The sequence below is a fragment of the Panulirus ornatus genome, chromosome 10, assembly GCF_036320965.1.
Source record: "Panulirus ornatus isolate Po-2019 chromosome 10, ASM3632096v1, whole genome shotgun sequence".
Taxonomy (NCBI): domain Eukaryota; kingdom Metazoa; phylum Arthropoda; class Malacostraca; order Decapoda; family Palinuridae; genus Panulirus; species Panulirus ornatus.
Window position 1 is genome coordinate 57366940 of NC_092233.1, and position 24750 is coordinate 57391689.

General features: G+C 44.7%; 1 protein-coding gene across 12 annotated transcripts in view; it reads left to right on the forward strand.

Moving 5' to 3' along the window:
• Positions 1-24750, forward strand: part of LOC139750965 (uncharacterized) — a 115509-nt gene that overhangs the window by 40136 nt on the left and 50623 nt on the right. For 10 of the 12 annotated variants that reach the window (XR_011713257.1, XM_071665923.1, XM_071665927.1 and 7 more), the window contains one exon: positions 9993-10067. Coding sequence is in view for 10 of the 12 variants with exons in the window: in XM_071665923.1 (XP_071522024.1) it covers positions 9993-10067 (75 nt within the window). In the remaining 2 variants the exon portion in view is untranslated. Of the gene's footprint in view, positions 1-9992; positions 10068-16760; positions 17820-24750 lie in introns of those variants that run through there. The other 2 variants (XM_071665933.1, XM_071665934.1) reach the window with 2 other exon arrangements.

A 24750-nucleotide genomic window follows, 5' to 3' on the forward strand; every position in this document is an offset into this window, starting at 1 on the left:
CCTCACTCCACCTGCCTCGGCCTTAGGCACCCATGTCTGTTCCTCACCCCTCACTCCACCTGCCTCGGCCTTAGGCACCCATGTCTGTTCCTCACCCCTCACTCCACCTACCTCGGCCTTAGGCACATACGCATGTTCCTCACCCCTTACTCCACCTGCCTCGGCCTCGGACACCGACGTCTTTTCCTCACCTGGGAAACAGGGCCTGTCTCTTGCCTCCTGATGTTAGTCATACTCCACCCCTGACATGTGAGCCACCAGGTGGTAATCCTGGCCCTCTAGAGATCGAGGATGAGGTGTTGGGCCAGACGATCCTGATGGTCGAGGATGACATATTGGCCCAAAAGACCCTGGTGGTCGAGGGTGACGTTTTGCCTCGAGTCGATCTTGGTGATCGAGGGTGACGTCTTACCCTAGACGATCCTGATGGTCGAGGATGACATATTGGCCTAAAAGACCCCGGTGGTCGAGGGTGACGTGTTGCCTCGGGTCGATCATGGTGATCGAGGGTGACGTGTTGCCTCGGGTCGATCATGGTGATCGAGGGTGACGTCTTGCCCTAGGCGTTACTGGTGGTCAAGGATAAGGTCCGTGGACGCTTCCATTGACCCCGGCTGCACGTTACGTCACGGGACAATGCAGTACGTCAGGGTGACGTGGTGGCGCGTGTCTTGCTACTTGAGACGGCTATGTATAATCCAGCTTAGCTATATATATATAACGTGGTCGGTGCCACCCACACATGACATGGCACAGTTTCGGTGCCGCCAACACACCCCATGGCATAGGGTCGGTGCGGCCCACACACACCCCATGGCACAGGGTCGGTGCGGCCCACACACACCCCATGGCACAGGGTCGGTGCGGCCCACACACCACATGGCACAGGGTCGGTGCGGCCCACACACCACATGGCACAGGGTCGGTGCGAAGCCGTCCACACATAGGAGTGTCGGAGCCACCCACACCATATGGCACTGTAAAAACCACATGCGACTCATAGCAAAAGGATAGACCACTGGCGCTCTATGTTCTAACACACTATACCATTATCAAAAGCATCAGAGCGTAGAAAAACGGAATCTGTTATGCACGATTCCTGGCATTAAACTGACACAAAACTGACCAAACATTCACTAAACTGGCACTAGAAATGGAGGTAGATTCGCATTCAAACTGACACGAAACTCATATATACAAACTAACGCTAATCTTACACAATCTAGCACTAATCTAACACAATGTGGTACTAGTCTAACACAATCTGACGCTAATCTAACACAATCTTGCACTAATCAAACACAATCTGGCACTAGTCTAACACAATCTAGCGCTAAAATACGCAAAACTGACACTGAACAGCAGAAAACTAGGACTAAATTGACAAAGACTAACATTAAACAGGTCTTTGGCTGAGCTGGTCTTTAGGTGGGTCTTTGATTAAGTAGTTTTTTGTTGTTTTTATTGTTCAGGTCTATTGTTTGGTCTTTGGTTAAGCTGGTTTTAAGTTTGGTCTGCGGTTAAGCTGGCCTTAAAGTTTGAACTGCGGTTAAGCTGGCCTTAAATTTGGTCTGCGGTTAAGCTGGCCTTAAATTTGGTCTTCGGTTAAGCTGGCCTTAAATTTGGTCTTCGGTTAAGCTGGTCTTAGATTTGGTTCTCGGTTAAGCAAGTATTTAGTCTGGTCTTTATGGGGGGTGGTGTGTAATTTGATCTTTAAGGAAGGTGGTCTGTAGTTTGGTCTTTAAGGAAGGTGGTCTGTAGTTTGGTTCTTCAAGGAAGATGATGTGTAGTTTAGTCTTTGGTTTGCGCAGGTTTGCGCAGCTCCTCACTTCGAACCTCGGTGAGGTAAGACGCATCCTTTCAGACGATGATGAGAAGCTTTCCCTCAGCAATGATGTCAGTGTCGTGTATCAGCTGGAGAGGAAGGCAGTGCAAATGTGCTTCTTCTACATGACTTCCCAACTGGTCCTTTCGGATGCAAGATCCACACGCTCTCGACTCCCATCAAAGCCACAGTGCCTCGTTAAAGTGCGTGCGTGTGTGTGTGTGTGTGTGTGTGTGTGTGTGTGTGTGTGTGTGTGTGTGAGAGCAGTCGAGTGTGCAAGGTGTGTCCTGGCCGGCACCAGCTGAGACAAAAGTGCACAGATGCCCTCCCTTGGCACAACATACTCCTCCATTAGTTCACACCTGATTCATGGCGAGTTAAGTATAGCGATGAGTGTGTTCCCCGCACTCTCTTGAGGCAAGGTGTCTGTTCTGAGAGTTGCACAGGCTCTGGTGATCAGGGATATATATCTCCCCCCACTGGATCAGGTCAGGTCCACTATACCCGGCAGGTCAGGTCAGGTCAGGTCATATTCTCTGGTTCCCCCTCAGTGTCCTTGGGCTGCAATACGTGTGATGGTTTCCCGTTGATGCCACAGCCATCATTGTTGTTGTAATGAGTCAGTGTTCTTATCAACAATAGATAAAGGACTTGAGTCATAGTTCATTATCACTTCCCAGACCTGACCCTTCACTATCACATCCCAGACATCACCATTTACTCGAGTCATGACTCACTGTCACTTCCCAGACATCATCAAGGGTTTCAATCATGATTCACTGTCACTTCACAGACTGAGCCTTCATTATCACATCCCAGACATCACCATTTACTCGAGATATGATTCACTGTCACTTCTCAGTCATCATCAAGGGTTTCAATCATGATTCACTGTCACTTCACAGACTGAGCCTTCATTATCAGTTCCCAGACATCACCAAGGGTTTCAATCATGATTCACTGTCGCTTCCTAGACCTGACCTTCACTGTCAGACGCCACCACTCCATAAGACATGATCGTGTACCAGCTTCACGAAACACGTATTTCAACTGTTCGACACAACTTCATCCTCACAGCTTTCCTTCTCGATTGCTTTTGTGTGTGATACATTGAGTGAGCTTTCAGGATGTCTCAATTCGCTCATGATGGTGAGAGGCTGAGAGGGTGTGCAGCCAGAAGGGGTATGACGACAAGACATTATTGGAACGGACAGAGGAGTGTGGCTTGTAGGCAAGACGCTACCAGTCTTGCAAGAAGCAGCAGGTGTAGGGACGATTGTCTCACGATGATGATGATGATGATGTTAAGGCAAGAGATGTGATGTCGTGGTGCTTCTGTAGGAGGGAATGAGTCAGACTATGATGGTAGGGGGGGTTTGTATTCATGCGCAAGATGCCTATGTGTGTACAAGACACTAGAACATCTTGACTTCTCATTGCTCTGATACACGAGTATATATCATTGCAAGATGCTGCTGCGGGAACACCGAGAGCGTTGCTTGTGCGGGCGTGGCCGCCAGGTCCATTATTGTGGACCCCTGGAGAGATATAGAGGATCGTTGATTGGCGGAAGATCGAGGAGAATGGACTCCCCGGTAGTGAAGTTCAGTGGCGTTTCCAACGTCATATGTCACACACTGAGTTAAATCAGACGACACTGGGCTACCTGTGACCATAGTAGTGAGGGTAAGGGTTTTTGTACACTAATCACGTAGGGGTAGGAGTTCATAAGCCAACGTTTGGAGATGATGGCGAGACTTGTAGCAACGTCGAGAAAGGCAATTAGCCACGTTACGTATGTGTGTATGTCGTGCAGTTTGTCTGGAATTTCTTCCTTGGCATTTCATCAGATTTCATCATTCTATTCACGGAAGCTCACCATATGTTCCTCAGTCCTTCTGTTGGGTTGTAGATAATATTAACACACACATCTTCCCCCTTCCCCACCCTAATCTTTCACTTGTCTTACGGTCTACATTACCATGCCATCGTAATGGACTTTCATTCATGGGTGACTCAACATACGTCTTTCAAACGCCTCACGAGACGTTAGCGGGTCGTGGATGACGTTAGCAAAGCAGTGGTGAGGTTAGCGGGGAGGATGCTGGACGAACATGGGAGATGGTGGGGTGGTGTACTCTTCTCCCACATGCTCAGGGCCCCAACGCATGGGAGAAACCTGTAGCCTCCCATAGGAACGGGGCTATTTATATCCCCCCTCCCATGTCGACACTGTCCCCATGTCGGTAACTGTCCTGCACATTACCTCACCTTGTTTAATAGTGCATCCGGGTCTGGTCGTACGGCTGAAGGGAGGCAGTGCATCCGGGTCTGGTCGTACGGCTGACGGGAGGCAGTGCATCCGGGTCTGGTCGTACGGCTGAAGGGAGGCAGTGCATCCGGGTCTGGTCGTACGGCTGACGGGAGGCAGTGCATCCGGGTCTGGTCGTACGGCTGAAGGGAGGCAGTGCATCCGGGTCTGGTCGCACGACAGATGGAGGATACTACATCCGAGTTTGGTCGTACGACAAAGGGAAGGTAGTGCGTCTGTGTATGGTCTTACTACAAACGGAAGATGGTACGTCAAGGGGTCTGATTGTACGACAGATTAAGGGTCGTATGTCTGCGTCAGGTCGTGCGACAGACGGAGGGGAAGTACGCCCAGATCTGGACGTAGGATAGAGGGAAGGACCTTAAAGAAGACATTACTAATGCTGGTGGTTGTTTGAGGGGACCGAGGCAGCTAGCCAGCCATGAGTGGGACTCCTTAGGGCCTACTATCACTTGGTGATTCTCACCAACCCGCTCTCACTTGTAGACTCCATTTGTCATTTACTTCGCGTTTGGTCTCCATTGTATGTGTGGCTTAGTGAATTTCCTTGGATATGTAAATGGTTCCTTGAGACTATAATTTTGAAGGAAACGAACTCATTTCCATTAGTCTGAAACCGATACGTTCCCTGTAGACAGCGTACCACTAATAGTACCTGTATTGCTACCAGTACCCGAGAGCTGGTACACATAATCTTGCAAGTTGCAGTCGTAGATAAAAAGAAGAAAAATATTTAGAGTCGTATGTTAAGCGTTGTTGGACGATGTATTGACACACACTTCTCTCTCTTGATCTGTTCACCACGAAGGTATGGTCGTCTTCAAGGGATGTTTTTAAGCTTCTATGAAACTATTAAGGGCAATACTGTGAGCACGCTGAACACCGTATGTATGTTGCATTTACTGGCTAGCAGCAGATAAAAGCTGTTAATCCAGAACCTTTATTTCACGGCACAGTATTATTAAAAACCTACCAGAGTAATCTGTAAACATGGTAGCGATGTTGGCTAAGGCGTATGTTTATTCATTTGTACTTTGGTAGCTAGTTTATTAAACTTTTGAAAGTTTTACATAACGCGCCGCTAATGATAGATTAGATTAGTTACCCAGTAGTGTGTTTTCAACAAAGAGAATGGTTGCAGCATTTGAATAAAGAAAATTGTATTCTTTCGTTTTCTTATGGGTAACTATTAATATTTAAAGTTATCTAAAGTTACACCCTGTACTAAAATCTTTGAATAGATGAATATTTATGTATATTAATATATATACATATATATATATATATATATATTATATATATATACAGTGATATGAATCAAGAAATTACAAGATTTACCCTCGGTATTAAATTGATACCCTAGGATTACTTGGATTATCTACAGGGATTGCAGGAATCATAAGATATACCCTGGAATGTCAGATTTGCTTTTGGGTATTACATAATGTACCTGTAGGAATACATCTCTGGGAAACGTTGGAATATGTGTTTCATATCTTATTTTCGTTTTGACTTAAGACGCCCATAAGTTCTCACTACAGCCATGAGAATGTTGGCTCAACTACCGAGGAAAAAACGTAATAATTGAAGACGACAGCGTGGCTGATGTCGCCGCCAACCGACGCACAACACACTTAAAGGGAACCGGGTTCTTTACTTGGGTTGCCAGATGTTATTGTTGAAGTCAGGCAAAGGTAATGGGATTGGCGTTTCCTCAAAAGTATTTTTCTTGCCTTGTGGCCATACCTTCGTTTTCGACAACCAGTTATGATAGACAATTCTCACCCTCTGTGTGCGTTCGTGTCTTCAGTAGTGAGCAGTGTGAGTGGTCGTGGAGTGTCTGTAAACACATCTGTGACGTAAGTTTTTCATACCTTCCGACGAGGCAACACCAAACTTACGTTTACATATTCTTAAAGAAAAGAAAAAAAACGTGGTTCTTCCACTACGTAATGAGGTGGTAACAGGTTCTCTCATGCCACAACCTGTGTGGTTTTGATAGGTTAAATGGGCGGGCGTAGCCGTGGCCCTCCGAGTCTTGCCCTAGCCTAGCCTAGCTAAGCTTTGGTTAAGCTAGATGGCCTCTTAGATAACTAACTATTCAGCTTATCTGCAGCTAAGGAGGAAGGAGGTAGCTACCGGTCTAAGAGGTTTTATTTACTGGTACCACCGGATAGCTGCGCAGTGAACAAGCGCTTCAGTAGCTGTCAATTGTTACTCCAGGTTGGCTCTTTTATTCTACAAGTGGGACGACGCTGGCAGTCATTCCACAAACATATCATCTCCATTTCATACATGATAACCCCCTGACAACACCTAACTCACGACTCATTCTTCGTAACTGTATATATATATATTTTCCTGCGGTGAACAGTGAGCGCAGGCTGTGCGTTTGGCATAATTTCGTCCGTCAGTGTTCGTGAACTTTCAAAAAACAGCTATTTATGTAAGTGTCGAGCGTCCGGCTAAATGTGGATAATCTCTTTTTAGTACGTTTTGCTGGCTACAACAGTGAAAAATGAAAAAAAAATAATGTGTTGGTATCATCATGCTTGTGTACCGACCTTTGAGCCCTGAGCACACTGGCGTGACCCTTGAGTACGACGTTACGACTTGGGTATGTATAAGGCTGGACCTTAAGGGCCAGAGAAGTTCAGGTTTCAAGCCCGTCATACCCAAAGGGTTACACCATCGTGCTCGGGGTCATGCACCGTCGTGCTTTAAATTTAAAGCTCATGTGTCACTTAAAAATAATATCAGCGACCATAGCGGCTGTGTTCTGTGCCATCTACGTAGCTTGGCCTTCACCATGCATGCAGCCTACCCACTGGCGGCCCTCTAGCATTTCCGAGCTCATGAATTTTACTGGCACGATACCCGAACGGGAGCTATATATCTCTGTGTACCCCCCCGTACGAAGAAAACAGGCTCCACACGTGCGTAGGAGGTGATATAAGTGTTGTCTAATGATACATTATATATATATTAATATTATCTTTGGGAGGAGTTGGTACCATCGAATACGTGACTTGCCTCATTTTTAATAAGCCTATTGCAAGTATGTTTATCACTGCCTTGGAAAACCCGTTTGTTTTCGGAAGTTTTGGTGGCAGTGATAAGCTAGGCTTCGAGTGAGATATGTGGGGATGCCACGCCCAGGGAACGGAGTTGTGGAATGAAGTGGCTTGATGGACGGGTCTGCTGGAGGAGTCTGGCAACTGCCACGCCTGCGCCGGTATTGGCTACACAGGAACATCACAAACCCGATCGCAAGGGCTATATATGTAGTGGGAGGGTGTATGCCCTTAACAAGGGCTGTGTATGTAGTGGGAAGGTGTAGTGTGCTCTTAGCAAGGGTTGTATACGTAGTGGGAGGGGGTGTGAGCCCTTAACAATAGCTGTATAGATGTAGTGGGAATGTGTATGGCCTTAACAAAGGCCATTAGGCAGTGAGAGCTACGCGTTTGGCCGGAGGGTTATCTCGAAACACCTGAGGATGTTATTTTTTTGGCATTTTTGTTTGTGTACCAACTCTGACGGCCTTCATGACCCTGACGATCGATAGGCCTACCAACATCACGAGCCTTTACAATGCGATCATTGTTTACATGTGTATAGATGATATTGTTTGGCTTTATACAGTGTATGTATAGCTGAGGTGTATGAAGATGATTGGGATTAGAATGATATACGTGAGGTTTGGCTTTGGTTGATATAGGTGTGTGGTTTAGATTTGTTGTACACATGTGGTTTGGCTGGAGTTATTATGTAGGTGTGGCTTTGAAAATAATGTGTAGATGGGTGACAGAAATTAATGGGACAATCGCCTCAACCTGTGTCTGTGAAGTTGTCTTCAACGTACGAATATACCTTATCAGACTTACCATGTAATTCCATACTTCAGAGGTCTTGTATGATTGTCACAAAAGTCCCCCTTTTTATGCTCTCTTGTGTATTGTGAAGTGGGGTGAGTAGCATGTTACAGTATAACATGAGAAGCAGTTTTCCTAATAAGTATCTCGCTAGATTTAAACTCGCTGTTTTTACTGATATACAAAGGAATACAAAGGAATTCGTATATAACGCATTGGCATGTAAGATCCCTCTACTGCTTTGAAGGTTTTACTGAAGCTTTCCTATGCTACGTTCGTGTCGTCTTCATTGACCATATCACTCCAGGTTTGCTTGTCTAGAGCAATGCTAGGATCATCTGTCCCCGATCATGGAGTTGCCGACGAGCCTTAGTGATCGTTGTCCTAGATATCTTTAAGTTCCTGTTACAACTGTTATTGTATAGAGAGTATCAACAGATCCATGAAATTTGTGGCGCGAGGAACGTAAATGATTCCCCAAAGTATAAGTTATGAAGTTTTTCCTGTCGCCTTATCCCTTGTTGTGGTTGTGGACCTTATCCCTTGGTCTCACCTCACTCAGCAGTGGCTGATTATCATTATTTTCATCTCCATTTTTCACAGTGAATTACACCTAACATTAGAAATGTAAGAACCCGAAAACCTGTAATAAGAATCGTAGATTTATTATACATCACACGTAACAAACTTTCAGTCCATCCACAAGATATGTACGTCTTGATGTGCCCCTGGTGAGGCTTCACGTATTCCATTGGGGGTTCAAGAACCTCTCTCTCTCTCTCTCTCTCTCTCTCTCTCTCTCTCTCTCTCTCTCTCTCTCTCTCTCTCTCTCTCTCGAACCGCTGGCCTAATGTTCTGGTCGCAGTGGTGGTGACGAACACTATCCTGTACCTGGCTAGTGTGGACGGGGGACACATGACTTCTACCCTCGACTCCTTCACACACACACACACACACACACACACACACACACACATGTTGCTGACTTTGTCCGTGGCTACGATGTGGTGCCCACGGCAGCCTAAACACGTTGGTGGCGTTAAGAACGCAGGGCTAAACACGATGATTCTCCTCTTGATTGACAAGAGACTATGAGACATTGTGGACGGATGACAGTTTTGCTCACCATTGGAGCCTTTGCTGACTTGATGATGTATAAGTACACAAAGACAAAGCATTTTTGCGACAGTGTGGGTGACGGGCACATACTGGGGGATCAAAAAACGCAAGTGCAGTGTCTAGTGGGTTAGAATAGTTGGGGAGTGGTGGTAGGAAGTACAGAAAGTGTACAGTGGGTACAGTAACAAGGGGTTGGTGGCTGCGAGTGCACAGTGGGTACGCTGTTGTACGTCGACATACGTGGGTCGATGGTCCTTGGACCCATCGAAACAAAAGGGAAATTGTTAATGGCGTTAGTCACGATTAAAAAAAAGTAGGGCCAGAATACCCGTATACGCATATTACACAGAGATAATATACCAGGTCTAGCCAGATACGAGATTGATGAAATAGAGGACATATTGACGTTGGTAATGAAGCACGGGAGGTAGAGTTGCACCGTACATGAAGATCACAACATGCAGGATATATCCTAGTGTTGGTAGAAACAGAGAAGACGTTCAGAGGATATTCTCATACAACATTTGTAATGTTGAGGAGGGTCAGTGACGTTCGTGGTGTCGCAAGAATGTTGTGTGATGGTGATGGTGGTGACTGTTGCCGTGGTATTTGTGGGAGCTGGTGAGGTCCTTGTTGCATGGTGACTGCAGGTATATTGCAGGTGTAGGATCTCGTGAGGTAGGACGGTGTATGGTCATTTTCAAGGAGATGTAGGGTGTACTCTTTAAAGGTGGGTGTCATTATTATTATTATTATTATTATTATCATTATTATTATTATTATTATTATTATTATTATTATTATTATTACTATTATTATTAATATTATTTATTCTACCCGTCAGGTCCAGGCTGACCCAGTGGTGATTTCCGGGGTTAATATATCAGAGGTCACAGACGATATCAGACTTAACCAACTGGTGAGTACCTGGCTGAATTATCATTATTATTATTATTATTATTATTATTATTATTATTATTATTATTGTTGTTGTTGTTATACTCAACAATGTACTGCTAGCAATCACGGCTTCCATATATATATATATATATATATATTTTTTTTTTTTTTTTCATACTATTCGCCATTTCCCGCGATAGCGAGGTAGCGTTAAGAACAGAGGACTGGGCCTTTGAGGGAATATCCTCACCTGGCCCCCTTCTCTGTTCCTTCTTTTGGAAAAAAAAAAAAAAAAACACGAGAGGGGAGGATTTCCAGCCCCCCGCTCCCTTCCCTTTTAGTCGCCTTCTACGACACGCAGGGAATACGTGGGAAGTATTCTTTCTCCCCTATCCCCAGGGATAATATATATATATATATATATATATATATATATATATATATATATATATATATATATATATATATATATATATATGTAACCCAGCTTTGAATCACCAGCGAAGTTTGATATCTGGCAGTGCATCCCATTTTCAGTACCATTAATATTTATGACTAAGAGAACCGGACCCAAGATTGATCCTTGTGGCACCCCACTTGTTACGTCTAACCATTTTAAAACTTGACCATTAACCATATAACCATTTTAAAACTTGAACATTAACCAGTACTCTGTTTACGGCCAGGTAACCAAACTTTTTTTTATCCCCTAAAGTACAACCCCATCAGTGCCACGTTACTTAATTTTTTGCTAGTAATCTTTGATACTGAAACTTATCGAAAGCTTTTTGGAAATCTAGATAGATATCATCAACTTCCATACATTCGTCATTCATGTTGATAATATCACAAAAAATTTTCCAAACGAGAGATTTGGTTGAAAACCATTCTAAGAATTGTTTATTAAGAGGTGGTTCTCTAAATGGCTTGCAATTCTATCCCAAATGATGGTTCCCATATGTTTTCCAACTACAGGCGTTAAGCTAAATGGACGATAATTTCTGGGCAGTGACATTATTACCGTTTTTCAAAATATCAGTATTACACGAACTTCCATTCATCCAGAACTTTTCCTGAAGTAATTGACGTACTGCAAGGGGCAGTCAAAGGCTTAACTATCTCATTTTTCGCTTCTTTCATTGCTTTATTTTCCATTCCGTTAATCACTGAACGTATGTCTTCGGCTTTTATGTCAGTTTGCTGAAGAACGTTCCCCCCTCATCAATGAAACTGGATTTGGGACATGGGTTGTGTTGTCGATCGTACGCAAATACAGATGCAAACAAAAAAAAAGTCATTTGATATTTTTGCCATGGCTTCGTTGTCTTGAACCAAGGCACTGTTCCCTTCAAGATGTAAGACTGTACAGTGAAAAAGATTTCGAGCGATAGGGGTCCTGAACATGCAGGAGGGTGAAAAGCGTGCACGGTAATTTAAATGTAGTATGCAGGGGTCGATGTGTTGTCAGTGGACTGAACCAGGGCATGTGAAGCATCCGGGGTAAACCAATAGGTCTTTGGGGGCCTGACAGATAGAGGATAGATTAAGTTAGCGGATGTGGCCTTTCTTCGTCTCTTCTTCCCCATGTAGGTGTGCCAGCTGGGGAGAGGTGGGGGGTGATCATTGGCTCAGTTGGGGGCTGGTGACTGGACACGACACATAAAGTCTCTTATGTATACGTGCGAGCGACGACGCGTCATGGGGGTATCCCGCGCCACACCACCACAAACACAGCCCGGTGACGAAGCTCATCTGAAAATACCAGACTTCTTTCTTTTCTTAAATTTTGCTCATGTGTGAGTGTGTCTGGCAACGAGTTGGTGCAAACAATACCGTGTGAAGTGACGTGTCACACTCTTTGTGGACTCTCTGTAGTATGACGATAATGTTCTGTTGCGCGAGGCGGCTGCTGTCCGGGATCCATAAACACCACCGACCGCACACATTGTCAACATTCCCGCACTATGCCTCAGCCTCAGCGCCTCTCGTTAAAATTCACCTTTTATGGCAGTGTTTGTACAGCCCTTAATCCCCGGCCATGGTGATGGGGCACCACTAGGGTACACTGTGGTCATCACTTGGTGTAAACCGGTCCAGACTTATTACAGACTGTTGCCCTCACCTGGTGTTCACGCGTCCACACCCTATATTTACCGACCCACACCTTGTGTTCACACGTCCAGACCGTATATTGACCGACCCACACCTTGTGTTCACGAGTCCACACCCTATATTGACCGACCCACACCTTGTGTTCACACGTCCAGACCCTATATTGACCGATCCACACCTTGTGTTCACACGTTCACACCCTATATTTACCGACCCACACCTTGTGTTCACGCGTCCACACCTTGTATTTACCGACCCACACCTTGTGTTCTGGACTGTGGCGGCCCACATCATGCAGTGTTAATAGTACCAGTCTTGTAAGGGGATAGCTGACGGAATATAATGCCAGGGAGACGAAAGCTCTGATAATGTAATTTCTTTTAAATATCAGTTGAAACGTATGTACTCTAATAATGGCTTTCCCTAAGGAGATAACTTGGATGTTGGTTATTTGGGTGTATTATCGGCTGTCATTAGCATCAAGGCCGTGAAGGCCAAGGTCTAACCAAGGATTTAAACATCGTGATCACCTTCTGCAGGTGTTTGAGATAACGTACCCTCGCCGTCCGGTGCTGACGAGCGTCTTGAATGTGACCGTGTTAACAAGCGCAGACGCACAGCGTACAAGGTGGCTGCCGCGATGAATTTACCGGAGCAATTTATTATTCTTTTTCTTGATTGCCCGCGCGTGTGAGCGTGTTGTTGAGGTGGGGCGAGTTGTGCCACGTGTTTTGATTAATATATATTTTGGTGCGTTTACTATTTTTTTTTTCGAAGTGTGAAACCAAGGGAATATGTGTCTGATTATACATACTGAGGCGTTTTTAGCATAACTCTTTTTTAAAGCCACTAACATGCAGGAGGACAATTGACAGACATATATATAACCTTTAAGATGTTTAATCTTACTGTGTTGCAGACTTGCGACGCAGAATCGTAGAATCACCAAAATATATGATTTTCAGTGGCAAATTGCGAAGCGATGCTGCTAATATCCCGGTGCTTTAAAATGTGGGGGTATGAATTTAACTCAGACTAATGCCGAGTCTCCAGGTACACCATGTTGTCAAGTGATGCTCAACCTTCAACATGTCGTCTAAAGTCGTCATTGTCATTGACCCCCCCCCAAAAAAAAAAGAACTCTTCGGGTTCCATCCCTTTTTTCAGTTACCGTAAACATTCTCTACTGCGATTGATTTTATGTATTTTGGTTCTCCTCCCCCTCCTGATTTTTTTTTTTTTTGCATTAGCACAGTCGACCGATAGAAATCCTTCGTCGTAGGTTGTATTAGGCATCGTAACTTTACGATGGATCACAGCTCGCAGATGGACCTGCTTTCCCAAGGCCCACAACATTCTCAGTGTATGGTTCTCCCGTCATCGCATTTGTATACTCGTTCATACATGTATCAAATGTACTTCAAAGCTCTCGGTCCGTATGTGCAACTTGCCTTACAGTCAGTCTGTATTTGTCGAAGTCCTGTAATATTAGTCTTGCTCAGGCAACAGCACAGAAGCTGTTAGACTCACTGTATGCGTTTTATGGAAAATGGAAAACGTGTGATTGAAATCGAGTCCGTTTTCAGTACTGCTCCTGAGTTGATACCGGCGGATGAGTTTCAGCCAACGACCGTTTCTCGTCGCTCATCTATCATTGAAGGCTATACAGTTTTGCGTACGACGTAGCGTGATGCTATAAGATGCCCATTAGCCTCAGGGAGTGTCACATGGGGGTTATCCACACTTGGGGAGGAAGTAGTGTGAATGGCAACACTTAAGTGTGTAACAAATTGAGCGCATTGGCTGTTGTAATTTTGGCAGTGCGATCATCAGCTGGTGTCACCGTGTTGGCACGCACCAGAGGAGGGAGCTCTCCTGCTGCACCTGATTCATTGCCAACATCTATTCTGTAATAAGCCAGATTAGACGGTTTTGATTGGCGTCCTGATAAGCGAGGGTAGGCAAGTTTATACCGTAACACCAGTTAACGTTAGGTTCGTTATAAGAAATCATATATATATATATATATATATATATATATATATATATATATATATATATATATATATATATATATATTACTTAGTAGTTTTTTCTTTTACATTGTTTGAAATACACGAAATGACTCTCCTTGTTGTCCAAATGTCACACTAACAATAGTCTTGAGCACACTAATCGACACAGTATTTTTAGAAATGATTATTCCGTTTTATACATCCCCTGTGACAACACCTGGTCCCCCTCCTAGAGCTCTGTGTTGTAAGGACTGTGCACTGAGGAGCATCCTGGTGTTGCACGGTGCTAGCTGCACAGAGTGTTGCCGCAGCGTATTTTTAGTGTACTGTGAGTCAGGGACGAGAGAGAGAGGGAGGGAGGCAGCCTTTACACCCCGGTAATTCCCGCCGCCATGATGTGCCGTCTCATGGCCACTCCTCCTTGCCCGACGGTGTCTTGGTCATCCGTTGATGTATTTACGGATAGCAATGTGTGTGTGTGTGTGTGTGTGTGTGTGTGTGAGAGTGAGTGTCTGTGTGTGTGTGTGTGTGTGTGTGTGTGTGTGTGTGTGCTCCATAGTGAATATAAGATTTCGAAGTAACATACGAACCGATTAGCAAGATTGTCGCTGCCATGAGCATCGCGTTACGATCCTTGAGCACGACGGTGCGATCTTTAAGCCCGACGGTGCGATGCATGAGCCCGACGGTGCGGTGAATGAGCCCGACGGTGCGGTGCTTGAGCCCGATGGTGCGATGCATGAGCCCGACGGTGCGGTGCATGAGCCCGACGGTGCGATCCTTGAGCGCGACGGTGTGAGCCCGATGGTGCGTCCTGGAAGACGGGGGTAGTACAACCCATGGCTATGATCCCTAGCCGTTTGACCTGACCTTTTAATTGGTCAAAGGCCAGCCCTATGATACGCAAGGGTGTATATATATATATATATATATATATATATATATATATATATATATATATATATATATATATATATATACCCTTATATGAATCCACGGGGAAAAGGAAATACGATAAGTTCCCAGGTGCACTTTCATGTAATAATCACATCATCAGGGGAGACACAAGAGAGAAATATAACAGTCAGTTGATATACATCGAAGAGACGAAGCTCGGACGCCATTTGGTAAACATGTGATTTCTTTCATACTATTAGCCATTTCCCGCGTTAGCGAGGTAGCGCTAAGAACAGAGGACTGGGCCTTTGAGGGAATATATCTTCACTTGACCCCCTTCTCTGTTCCTTCTTTTGGAAAATTCAAAGGAAAAATAAAAATGTTCGTTCGTATCTGTTTGCTCTAAAAGTCTTACTGCCTGGCCTGTTGTATCATGGGATAACCTGATTCCCAATTCGAGTTCCTGGTTGTTTACGGTCATCCAGACTAGGTAGACACCAGGTATGCCAAGGTTAAGGTGGCCAGGAGCTCCTCGGCCTGCCCAGGTTAGGGTGGCCAAGAGCTGCTCGGCCTGCCCAACGTGCCACTGAAAGAACCAGAGATAGATCGATTATCTTGGCCAGAACAGCCTATTTTTAAGGCGAGAAATGTGGCAGTAATTGTTTTAGTAGTGTGGACACTAACACACACGTAATTGGGAATAGTAGTGTGGACGCGAACACACACACGTAATTGGGAATAGTAGTGTGGACACGAACACACACACACACACACGCGTAATTGGGAAGACGGCAGGGAATATATAAAGACACATGTAATTAGGAAGAGTGTAGAAGTAGGGATAAGACTACCCTTATATCAGTACCAGTTTTTTTTTTATTGACATCATGACTGTTATTTTTATACCATTGTTATGGGTGGAAGGGGAGGGAATGGGTGGAAGGGGAGGGAGTGGGTGGAAGAGGAGGGGATCGGTTGGAGGGGGACTGATGGGGTAGCATTGCCTAGGATGCAGATGTGCGAAAACGGAACATCCTCTTCCTCCTCACTGCATCGTAAAAGCCACTGAACTCAAAGAAAGAAAAAATCGCGACCCATGAGTGGGATAGCCTGACCTTCGACCTGACGTGGGATGGGTCAGGTCCCAAGGCTAACCAAGCTCACCCGAGGGTCTCTAGCGCCCTTGTGCGCAAGGTGTGGGGTGTGTATGGGGTTGGTGGGGATGGATGGCTTCCGTACTGTCATGTTCAAAGGGTTGAATCGAATCCGGAAACGTGATGGGGTGAGGATGAGTGAGGGGTGCTGGTGGCTGTACCTGACTCTCGATTTACATCGAAGGACAGTAGGACAGGTGACACAGTGGCTCCATGTGTGTGTGTGTGGAGAGAGAGAGAGAGAGAGAGAGAGAGAGAGAGAGAGAGAGAGAGAGAGAGAGAGAGAGAGAGAGAGAGAGAGAGAGATGGTGGGAGACGCAGCATTCTACATCTCTCTGTGGCAACGCCTCTGTCCCACGACGGAGGTACCCTTTTTTCAGACTAAAGCCACCGTTTGCAGGGCCACGGACAGACGGACGACCTGACTGTATATTACATACGGAAGGTTGAGAAAGCAAACACGGGGGTTGCCCGGGGGTTTGGCAGCGACGAGGGAGGTTCTAGGAAGCGAGTTGAGGGGGTTGGAACCAGTCTTCCGTGTGGCACCGAGCCAGGACCCCCAAGTTACCACCAACTCCAACAACCCTAACCTCAAAAACACTTCAGTTAACCGAGCGTCTTGTAGTACACCCCAGCAAGAACTGTTGGGGTTTCGTGTTCATTTGAGCCTAAAGACTGGTGAGGTTGGAGTGGCGGAGTGGCGGGGATGTGGTCGGGTGCCACAGGGTGCCTCCGCCTGGCACTCCGGTAGTCATACTGGTGCTGGCTCCCGTGCTGGGAGGACGGAGTGCCACGCCTCTGCCTCACCACCACAACTAGTGATGGCCGACCAGCCTCGTCCACCAACCTCCCGACGCCCTTAGTCTCTCCACACGCGCCGCCGCCACAGAGACATTATCCAGACATCTGGAGCGACAGAGGGCCGTGGGACGCCTCGCGTCAGACCCCAGCCGTTGTGGTGAAATTTGGCCATTACACAAGTCTGGCCACCAGATGCCCACCCAACACCAGCCCCCCAGACCAGCGTCACGGCAAACACTAGCGCCCCGCAACTCAAGCTGCCGGCGTCGCTGTCGCAGTCGCCTCCTCACAATACCAGCGACTGCTTCAAGTGCGCCCCCCCACGAGCAACCAGTGACAGATACGTCTCAGTGCCATAGTAACGCCCGTGTGATGATCAGGGCCAGTGCCACACCAGAGCCCTAAAGCCACAAAGACCAGAGTCAGTGCAACACTAGCCCTCGCCGCCCCTCCTCGCCCCTCGGTCAGTGCAAGCAACCCCAGCTGGCAGCCCCTAGGGTTCCAATGTTCCATTGTCGGGTGTTTGACACCGCCTCCTTCGCCTGACTGAAGGAATTGTGAGAACCATTATTGACGGATTCCTGGACTGGCAACCCCTCTGCTACGGTATTTCTTCCTTCTGATCTGTTGTGTTGTGTTGAGTGTTGAGTGGCGCCCTCTCTCTCTCTCTCGCTCTCACCTGTAGTAGTGAGAGTTTGAGGACCTACTCTCACCTTGCTCTCCCCTGGCGGACCTCTCACCAATTAAAATCCTCTCTACAACTTCAACATGCTCAACCCTTTGTTATACCTCGTAAGTCAGCTTCGCTGGAGGTTATTATAATACTTAATACCCATATATATATATATATATATATATATATATATATATATATATATATATATATATATATATATATATATATATATATATATATCTATTTAGCCCAGTCTAATAATACTGAACTTTTTTTACTATCTTATAATTTTTTTAACTTTGAACACCATTACATTAACAATTGGATTATTGTCTTATTCCATTTATTTATAATTTGTAGACTGTAAAAGTACTACTCTACTTATTCTCTAATACATTTATGTACTTAGTGCTTGCTATGATCTTTATGTTGCTATTACTGTGTACCTTTCAAAGACCTGTCCACTGTCGACATTGGTCAGTTTGGTTGAGAAATTTCAGGGTCATGGTCAAGTTCAAATCCGCATCGAGTTCTTCTAAAAAGTTTGCAACTTCACACGGCCTCAAGCCTCACATTGCAGTAGGTAGGCATCGTTAATGCTGGCACTCTCTTCGTCATTCCGCTCCATACATCATCAGTTCTCTGTGTATCTTCAAGCGAGGAGACTAAAGTTGGAACGCATATCGTAATTTAAACCCACTGTGAAATATGAGCAGTTTTTATGGTACATTTTGTCTCCAGTATGAACCAAGTTAGGCAGTTTACCTCCTGAACAGTAGACATATCAGACGTGATTTTCAGGCGATGGTCCGAGAGTATAGACCCCCTAGGTCTCTCTCTCACACACACACACACACTCTCACACACACACTTCTCAAAGTAGTTTTCAGCCACATATTACTCACAATACTGATGTCCCGTCCTCAGTACAGTTAGTGCTCGGGTTAAATTTCATCACAACGTAGTTCAGGTGTTGTAAGGTGTTGTTTAGGATCGTTTGTAAGTTCATGTGACACCCTCTTCGATTCCCTGACAGCCCACATGATCTCAGCAAACATGTTCAGGGATGAAAGTGTGTGTGTGTGTGTGTGTGTGTATGTGTGTCGGTAGGGAGCGTGACATGCCTTGCATCGTGACGTGACTGGTGAACTGATGCCTTACATTGTGACGTGACTGGTGACACATTGGTTCTAATAAGGTCACGGGTGACGTGTGTGTGTGTGTGTGTGTGTGAGTGTGTGTGTGTGTGTGTCAGACAAGACACCTCGCTGTAAAAATCCCCATGCGTCATGATAAGTATGATCGGTTTACCCATTTAAAGATATACACTGTAATTTTGGTGGTGTTACTTTATTAGCTCCATCCTCCCTCCAACCACCACCACCACCACCACCACAGTCCGCCACCACAACTGACCGGAGAATGTTTAAACCTGTGCTCTATTTTGGATTCAGTGTCCGCCACCTTCGCCCAGCGCGCCCCGCGTGTTGGCCGCTACCTACCTGCCTGGCTTGGCCTGGTCTGGTCTGGGTCTGGGCCTGGCCTGGCCTGGTCTGGTCTGGTCTAGTCTGGGCCTGGTCTGGGCCTGGCCTGGCCTGGTCTGCCTCCTGTTGTGTACCTGGGGTATCTTACTCTCTTCCCTGCCTCTGGTACCTTACTGTGTAGTGTACCTGTGGTACCTGCCTCTGGTACCTGCCTCTGGTACCTTACCCTGTACCCTTCCTGCGGTATCTGTGGGAACTGGTTAGTCTAGAAGTGTGGGGACTGGTCAGTCATGGAGTGTGGGAACTGGTCAGTCTAGAAGTGTGGGAACTGGCCAGTCATGGAGTGTGGGAACTGGTCAGTCTAGAAGTGTGGGAACTGGTCAGTCATGGAGTGTGGGAACTGGTCAGTTTAGAAGTGTGGGAACTGGTCAGTCATGGAGTGTGGGAACTGGTTAATCTAGAAGTGTGGGGACTGGTCAGTCATGGAGTGTGGGAACTGGTCAGTCTAGAAGTGTGGGGACTGGTCAGTCTAGAAGTGTGGGGACTGATCAGTCATAGAGTGTGGGAACTGGTCAGTCTAGAAGTGTGGGAACTGGTCAGTCTAGAAGTGTGGGAACTGGTCAGTCTAGAAGTGAGGGAACTGGTCAGTCTAGAAGTGTGGGGACTGGTCAGTTTAGAAGTGTGGGAACTGGTCAGTCTAGAAGTGTGGGGACTGGTCAGTCATGGAGTGTGGGAACTGGTCAGTCTAGAAGTGTGGGGACTGGTCAGCCACGAAGTGTGGGGACTGGTCAGTCTAGAAGTGTGGGGACTGCGTACGGATCCCTTTGTTAACTTTGTGTATATCGGTCATCAGACGTCTCTTTCAATAGTTTAGTTTTCATGACATTTTTTTTCTTTGTATCCCCAAGATACCTTCAACTGCTGGATGTATCAGAACGACCCTTTACTGTAACAGAAAACACGAAATGAATGACACAATGAATGACATTAACTAGCGCGAACTACTTCACGCTATGGAGACAGGTTATGGGAGCTATATACTAACATGGAAGCCTTTATATCGCTATGGAGATAGGTTACGGGAACTATATACTAACATGGAAGCCTTTATATCGTAAGAAATATATAAAGATATTCACCATTATACATAGCATGACCGCCCGTTTACTAGCGGTTATAGTGTGAATGTTAAGGTCGATGTTTTTTCAAACTCGCGCCGCGAGAGGCGGGGAGGATATGGGCGGAGCTGATGCCAGTTTCTCTATAAATACTCACCTGTGCCTCTACGTCAGGGGACGCCTCTCTCTGTGTTATCACGACCCTTGTTTATGTAGGAAATGTTTGTCCGTGGGTCATGTATGTCAGCTCCATTTCATCATATGACCGTCATGCTTATTATGTTCGCTGGTCTTGTACAATATAGTTTCTTTGTATGAAATGGTGTTGTCATGTCAGGCAAGACTTTTATTCTATATTTTTTCCCCCCAGTACTTGTATATTTGTTTGTCTGAGCTTCAAGTAGTTGTATGACATGTTGTTGATTTTACAAAGGTACACCATGGGGTGTTGAGCCGTACAGAGTGATATAATCTCGAGCCATTGTTGATATCCTAATTGCCATGTTTCTGGTGATAGAGCCTCTAGCGGCAGATGCCATAACTTCTGGCTGGCCACTCCCCTCCTTCCCTCTCCCTCGGTGTCTGTAGGGATTCACATAATCCACTTTAGGGTTATGAATGAGCTCCTGGTTATTCACATGTATAATTCGTCCACGTATATGGTTTCTCTTTGTGGTAACCACTTGTCGGTTGGGTGTGGGGCTGATGTGGCCTTTGTTGCTTGGTTTACATTCTTAAAATTCATTTAATTGCGTCGTAGTTTTGATTTCTCTGATTTACGATGGTTGGAGTATACTTTGGCTGTGGCCATGCACCTTTACGAAGTAATAAAGCATTACGAATGGTAAAGACGAAAGGTGCATCAAGTGCATGGCTGAGTGCATTATTTTCAATATTGATTTCGATGTTGCTCTCAGTGTCAACAGACAATACTAAGGTAACGTTTTATTTGCAATATTACTGTGTCCCTGGAACATAATGTGTCCTTCTTATTACTCATCAGGGCTAATGAATAACAATAAAAGCTCATTTTATGTGTATGAAATGCCTTTGATTAAGCATATCTACTTTTCTTACGTGGCAATGTTTGCAGCCATGAAGAATGACTAGATTTTTCATGTTATGTGGATGTAACACAGCCAGGCAGGCCTCCACTTCCAACCGGGTATATCGACTCGCTATCTCGAAGCTTTCATTAGTGACCTGGGGTGGGGGAGCGGGAGAAGACTGGGGCCCGCTTAAGTGGGGGGAAAAAAGGAAACATGTAAGGAGGGAAGAGTGGTGAGAGAGGTTTACGCTTATATATATATATATATATATATATATATATATATATATATATATATATATATATATATATATATATATATATATATATATATACACACGCATACTAGATGGCATGGTATTATCTATGAAAACAGTTGCTGGTCTAGATAGGAATTCAAATAGCGACAGACCACTGGGGTCCTCCCATGGGTCTTTGTGATAGCAGATCAGAACATACGTCTTTGTGTGCTGCAGAGGGTAGAAAAGCAAAGGTGACATGCTGGTATTCCTTTATATTTATGGGGTTGCAATTAATGTCAGTCGTGGACTAAATGTGAGACATTCATGCATATAATTGAACGTATTCATGGTGTTTCTTTCAGCTGCTCTTAATTGCAGTTCATTCCGTGTGTTTGAAGTAGATACATTTAGCCTCGTTCGAAGTTAATTACTCAGTTTTCATTCATTACGTATCGTTGAAAGATTAATTCAGTTTTGTGTAACTGCTTGGATACGACTGTAAAGCTAATGTCAGTTTTGAATTCCATTATGATTTTTAAAGTCTTTTAAAGTTGAATCATTTCTCATGTAGACAACTGCACAGTATTTGATTTTGCCTCTGGGAATCCTCATGACAGCTCACTGCTATAAAAAAATTTTTTTTCCCCTCTTCATAAGACCAAGAGCGTACGTAATATTCGAGGTGGGGACGCACATGTGAGCCATGATAAGGATTAGTCCTGCCATATTGCTGCTTCCACGTATTGCTTGCATGACTTGTGTTCAGTCATGAGAGAGGGTAGATAATATGGCTACGTGCCATCCACCCACCATTTTTCAATCCTTGTCTCTAGTACCTGTTTGTTTAACCAACCTGGGCGACTCGTTTCCCTTTAGGAACGAAGGCGTCACAACTTTTTTTTCGCCTATACTTTAATCAAGACGACTTGTCTCTCAACCCTACTGAACCTAATAATCTTGCTCTTATTCACATTTACTCTCAGCTTTCTTCTTTCAACACACTTTACCAAACTCAGTCACCAGCTTCCGCCGTTTCTCACCCGAATCAGCCACCAGCGTTGTATCATCAGCGAACAACAACTGACTCGCTTCCCAAGCTCTCTCGTCCACAACAGACTTCATACTTGCCCCCTACATATTATAAGTAGCGTGACAAGTATTCGGATGACAGGAGAGTCTCGGGTAATGATGTTTAATGTTAATTTACCTGTCAGCATATTTTATGGTCCAATTTGTAGCTGAAATGCTATGGTTCATGATACAGTATGTATTGTTCAGAGGCCACATGTTCTACACAGTAGATGATGGAGAGCAGGTTTCACTTACGTTATAATAAAGTTTATATGGGACAGCTGTCACCCCAGCCACTGCATTATTTACCTTCATCCAGTCATCACGCCTTTTTATGTATATATATATATATATATATATATATATATATATATATATATATATATATATATATATATATATATATATATATCAGTTGTCAAACCAGTCACTCTACGTTCTAGTTTACCTCATATAACTGTCAAATCATATCCGTTATATTTTTGTTTACCTCATAGAATCGTGGCACTAGACACGACGCTATTCATAGTTAACGTGACATAGCCATCACCCTGGTCTCGTCTGAGTTTAGTTTACAAGATTTCTGAACTTCTTCCGTGTTGTATCGGTTAGCGTTCTTAACTGTGAGGCATTCACGGGCCGCCAAGGGTCGAGCGCTTAGATTCGAATCTTGGTCACGGCAATCGGTCCACAGTCAACCCAGCTGTTGAGTAATTTTGTCGTCTCCGAGCAGATGGGAGAAGGAGCCATCATTCCCTTTTTCCTGTAAACACAGCCTTTTTCGCTCTGCCGGTACCAAAAGAGTCGATCCGTGTCGATTCATTAGAGTCTTTTGATTCGCGTCAAATTGACTCATTCCCGTTCACACCGAAACAGTCGACACGCGCTAGGTTTGTTAACTAACCCAGCCTGATTTCGAGCAGTGTGAACTCACATTTTCTCGCTGAAATATATATTTTATCGAATACTTGGCGATTTAGAGGAGGAGAGACCGATTGTGTATACATGAAGGCAACTCCAAAAGACCAGATTTGAGTGCCAGATCTTGGAGTACGTGAAACAGATGAGAAAACAAGTATAGAAGTCTCTCATGCAGTGAAAAGTGCACGGGACCTTCCTAATTTTACAACAGATAGAAAACAGTTTCGACATCTTTCTTGGTGTTGATGCAATTGATTTACGGTATTCAAACATGTGTCTGACACCTTACAAGAACTGGACAAGGCCTACAGAGGAAGCTACATAGGTTCGTGACACTCCAAAAGGATTAGTCTTATGTCTCCAGCTGGAGGTATTGAGTGGCAAGACAGAGTGATTGCGTCTCAAACGTAACGTTAACTTGACTCAATTCATTTGGTGTAAACGCAGCCTTTAAGCCCTTGGTAAAAGATTATTTTGTTAATGCATGTATTGCACCGTTTCAGTGACACATTAGTAATTTTTCTATTAGGTTTTGATGTGCTCAGTCCAGCAATGGATTATGTAGAACCCCAGATTTCTTCTAATAACTAAATTATAAGTTTTGCCTCGAATGTATTTACTTACATGGTTTAGAGCGATTTGTCTGTCTACTAATTTCAGTCGTGTACTATTGTATTAAAATGGAGGCATTTTTTTAAATGTTCCTTGTTATCTCTAAATTTAGTCTCCATTGTTCTTCTAGTTGAATTTTAATGATTCGACAAATACATACTCCTGCCTATAGAACCTTTTCTCTTTTAATGAACTGCTGAATATGAAAATGGTCATATTTTTAAAGGAATTTGAAATGATAAAAAGTTTCTCTTCTTCCCTTGTATCTTTCATTCGAAGATGAGCTTTGAAGCTCCAGCTCTTAGTCAACCAGACTACTGTACATCTGTGATGCAAGTTAGCCAAATTAGTCTGTATATCCAAACAGTATTATTTGGATGGCGTTGAAGCCAGTTGAACCCGACACTACTGTAATGCAGACACCTCAACGGATTGTGGATAGGGTTTCTTTTCTCTTGAAATTTTTATTTTCATCATTGAGTTATGCAGACAGTTCTCTGACAATCTTGTTCAGGTATTCAAAGGAATTTAGGACATTGGTAACCAGTATT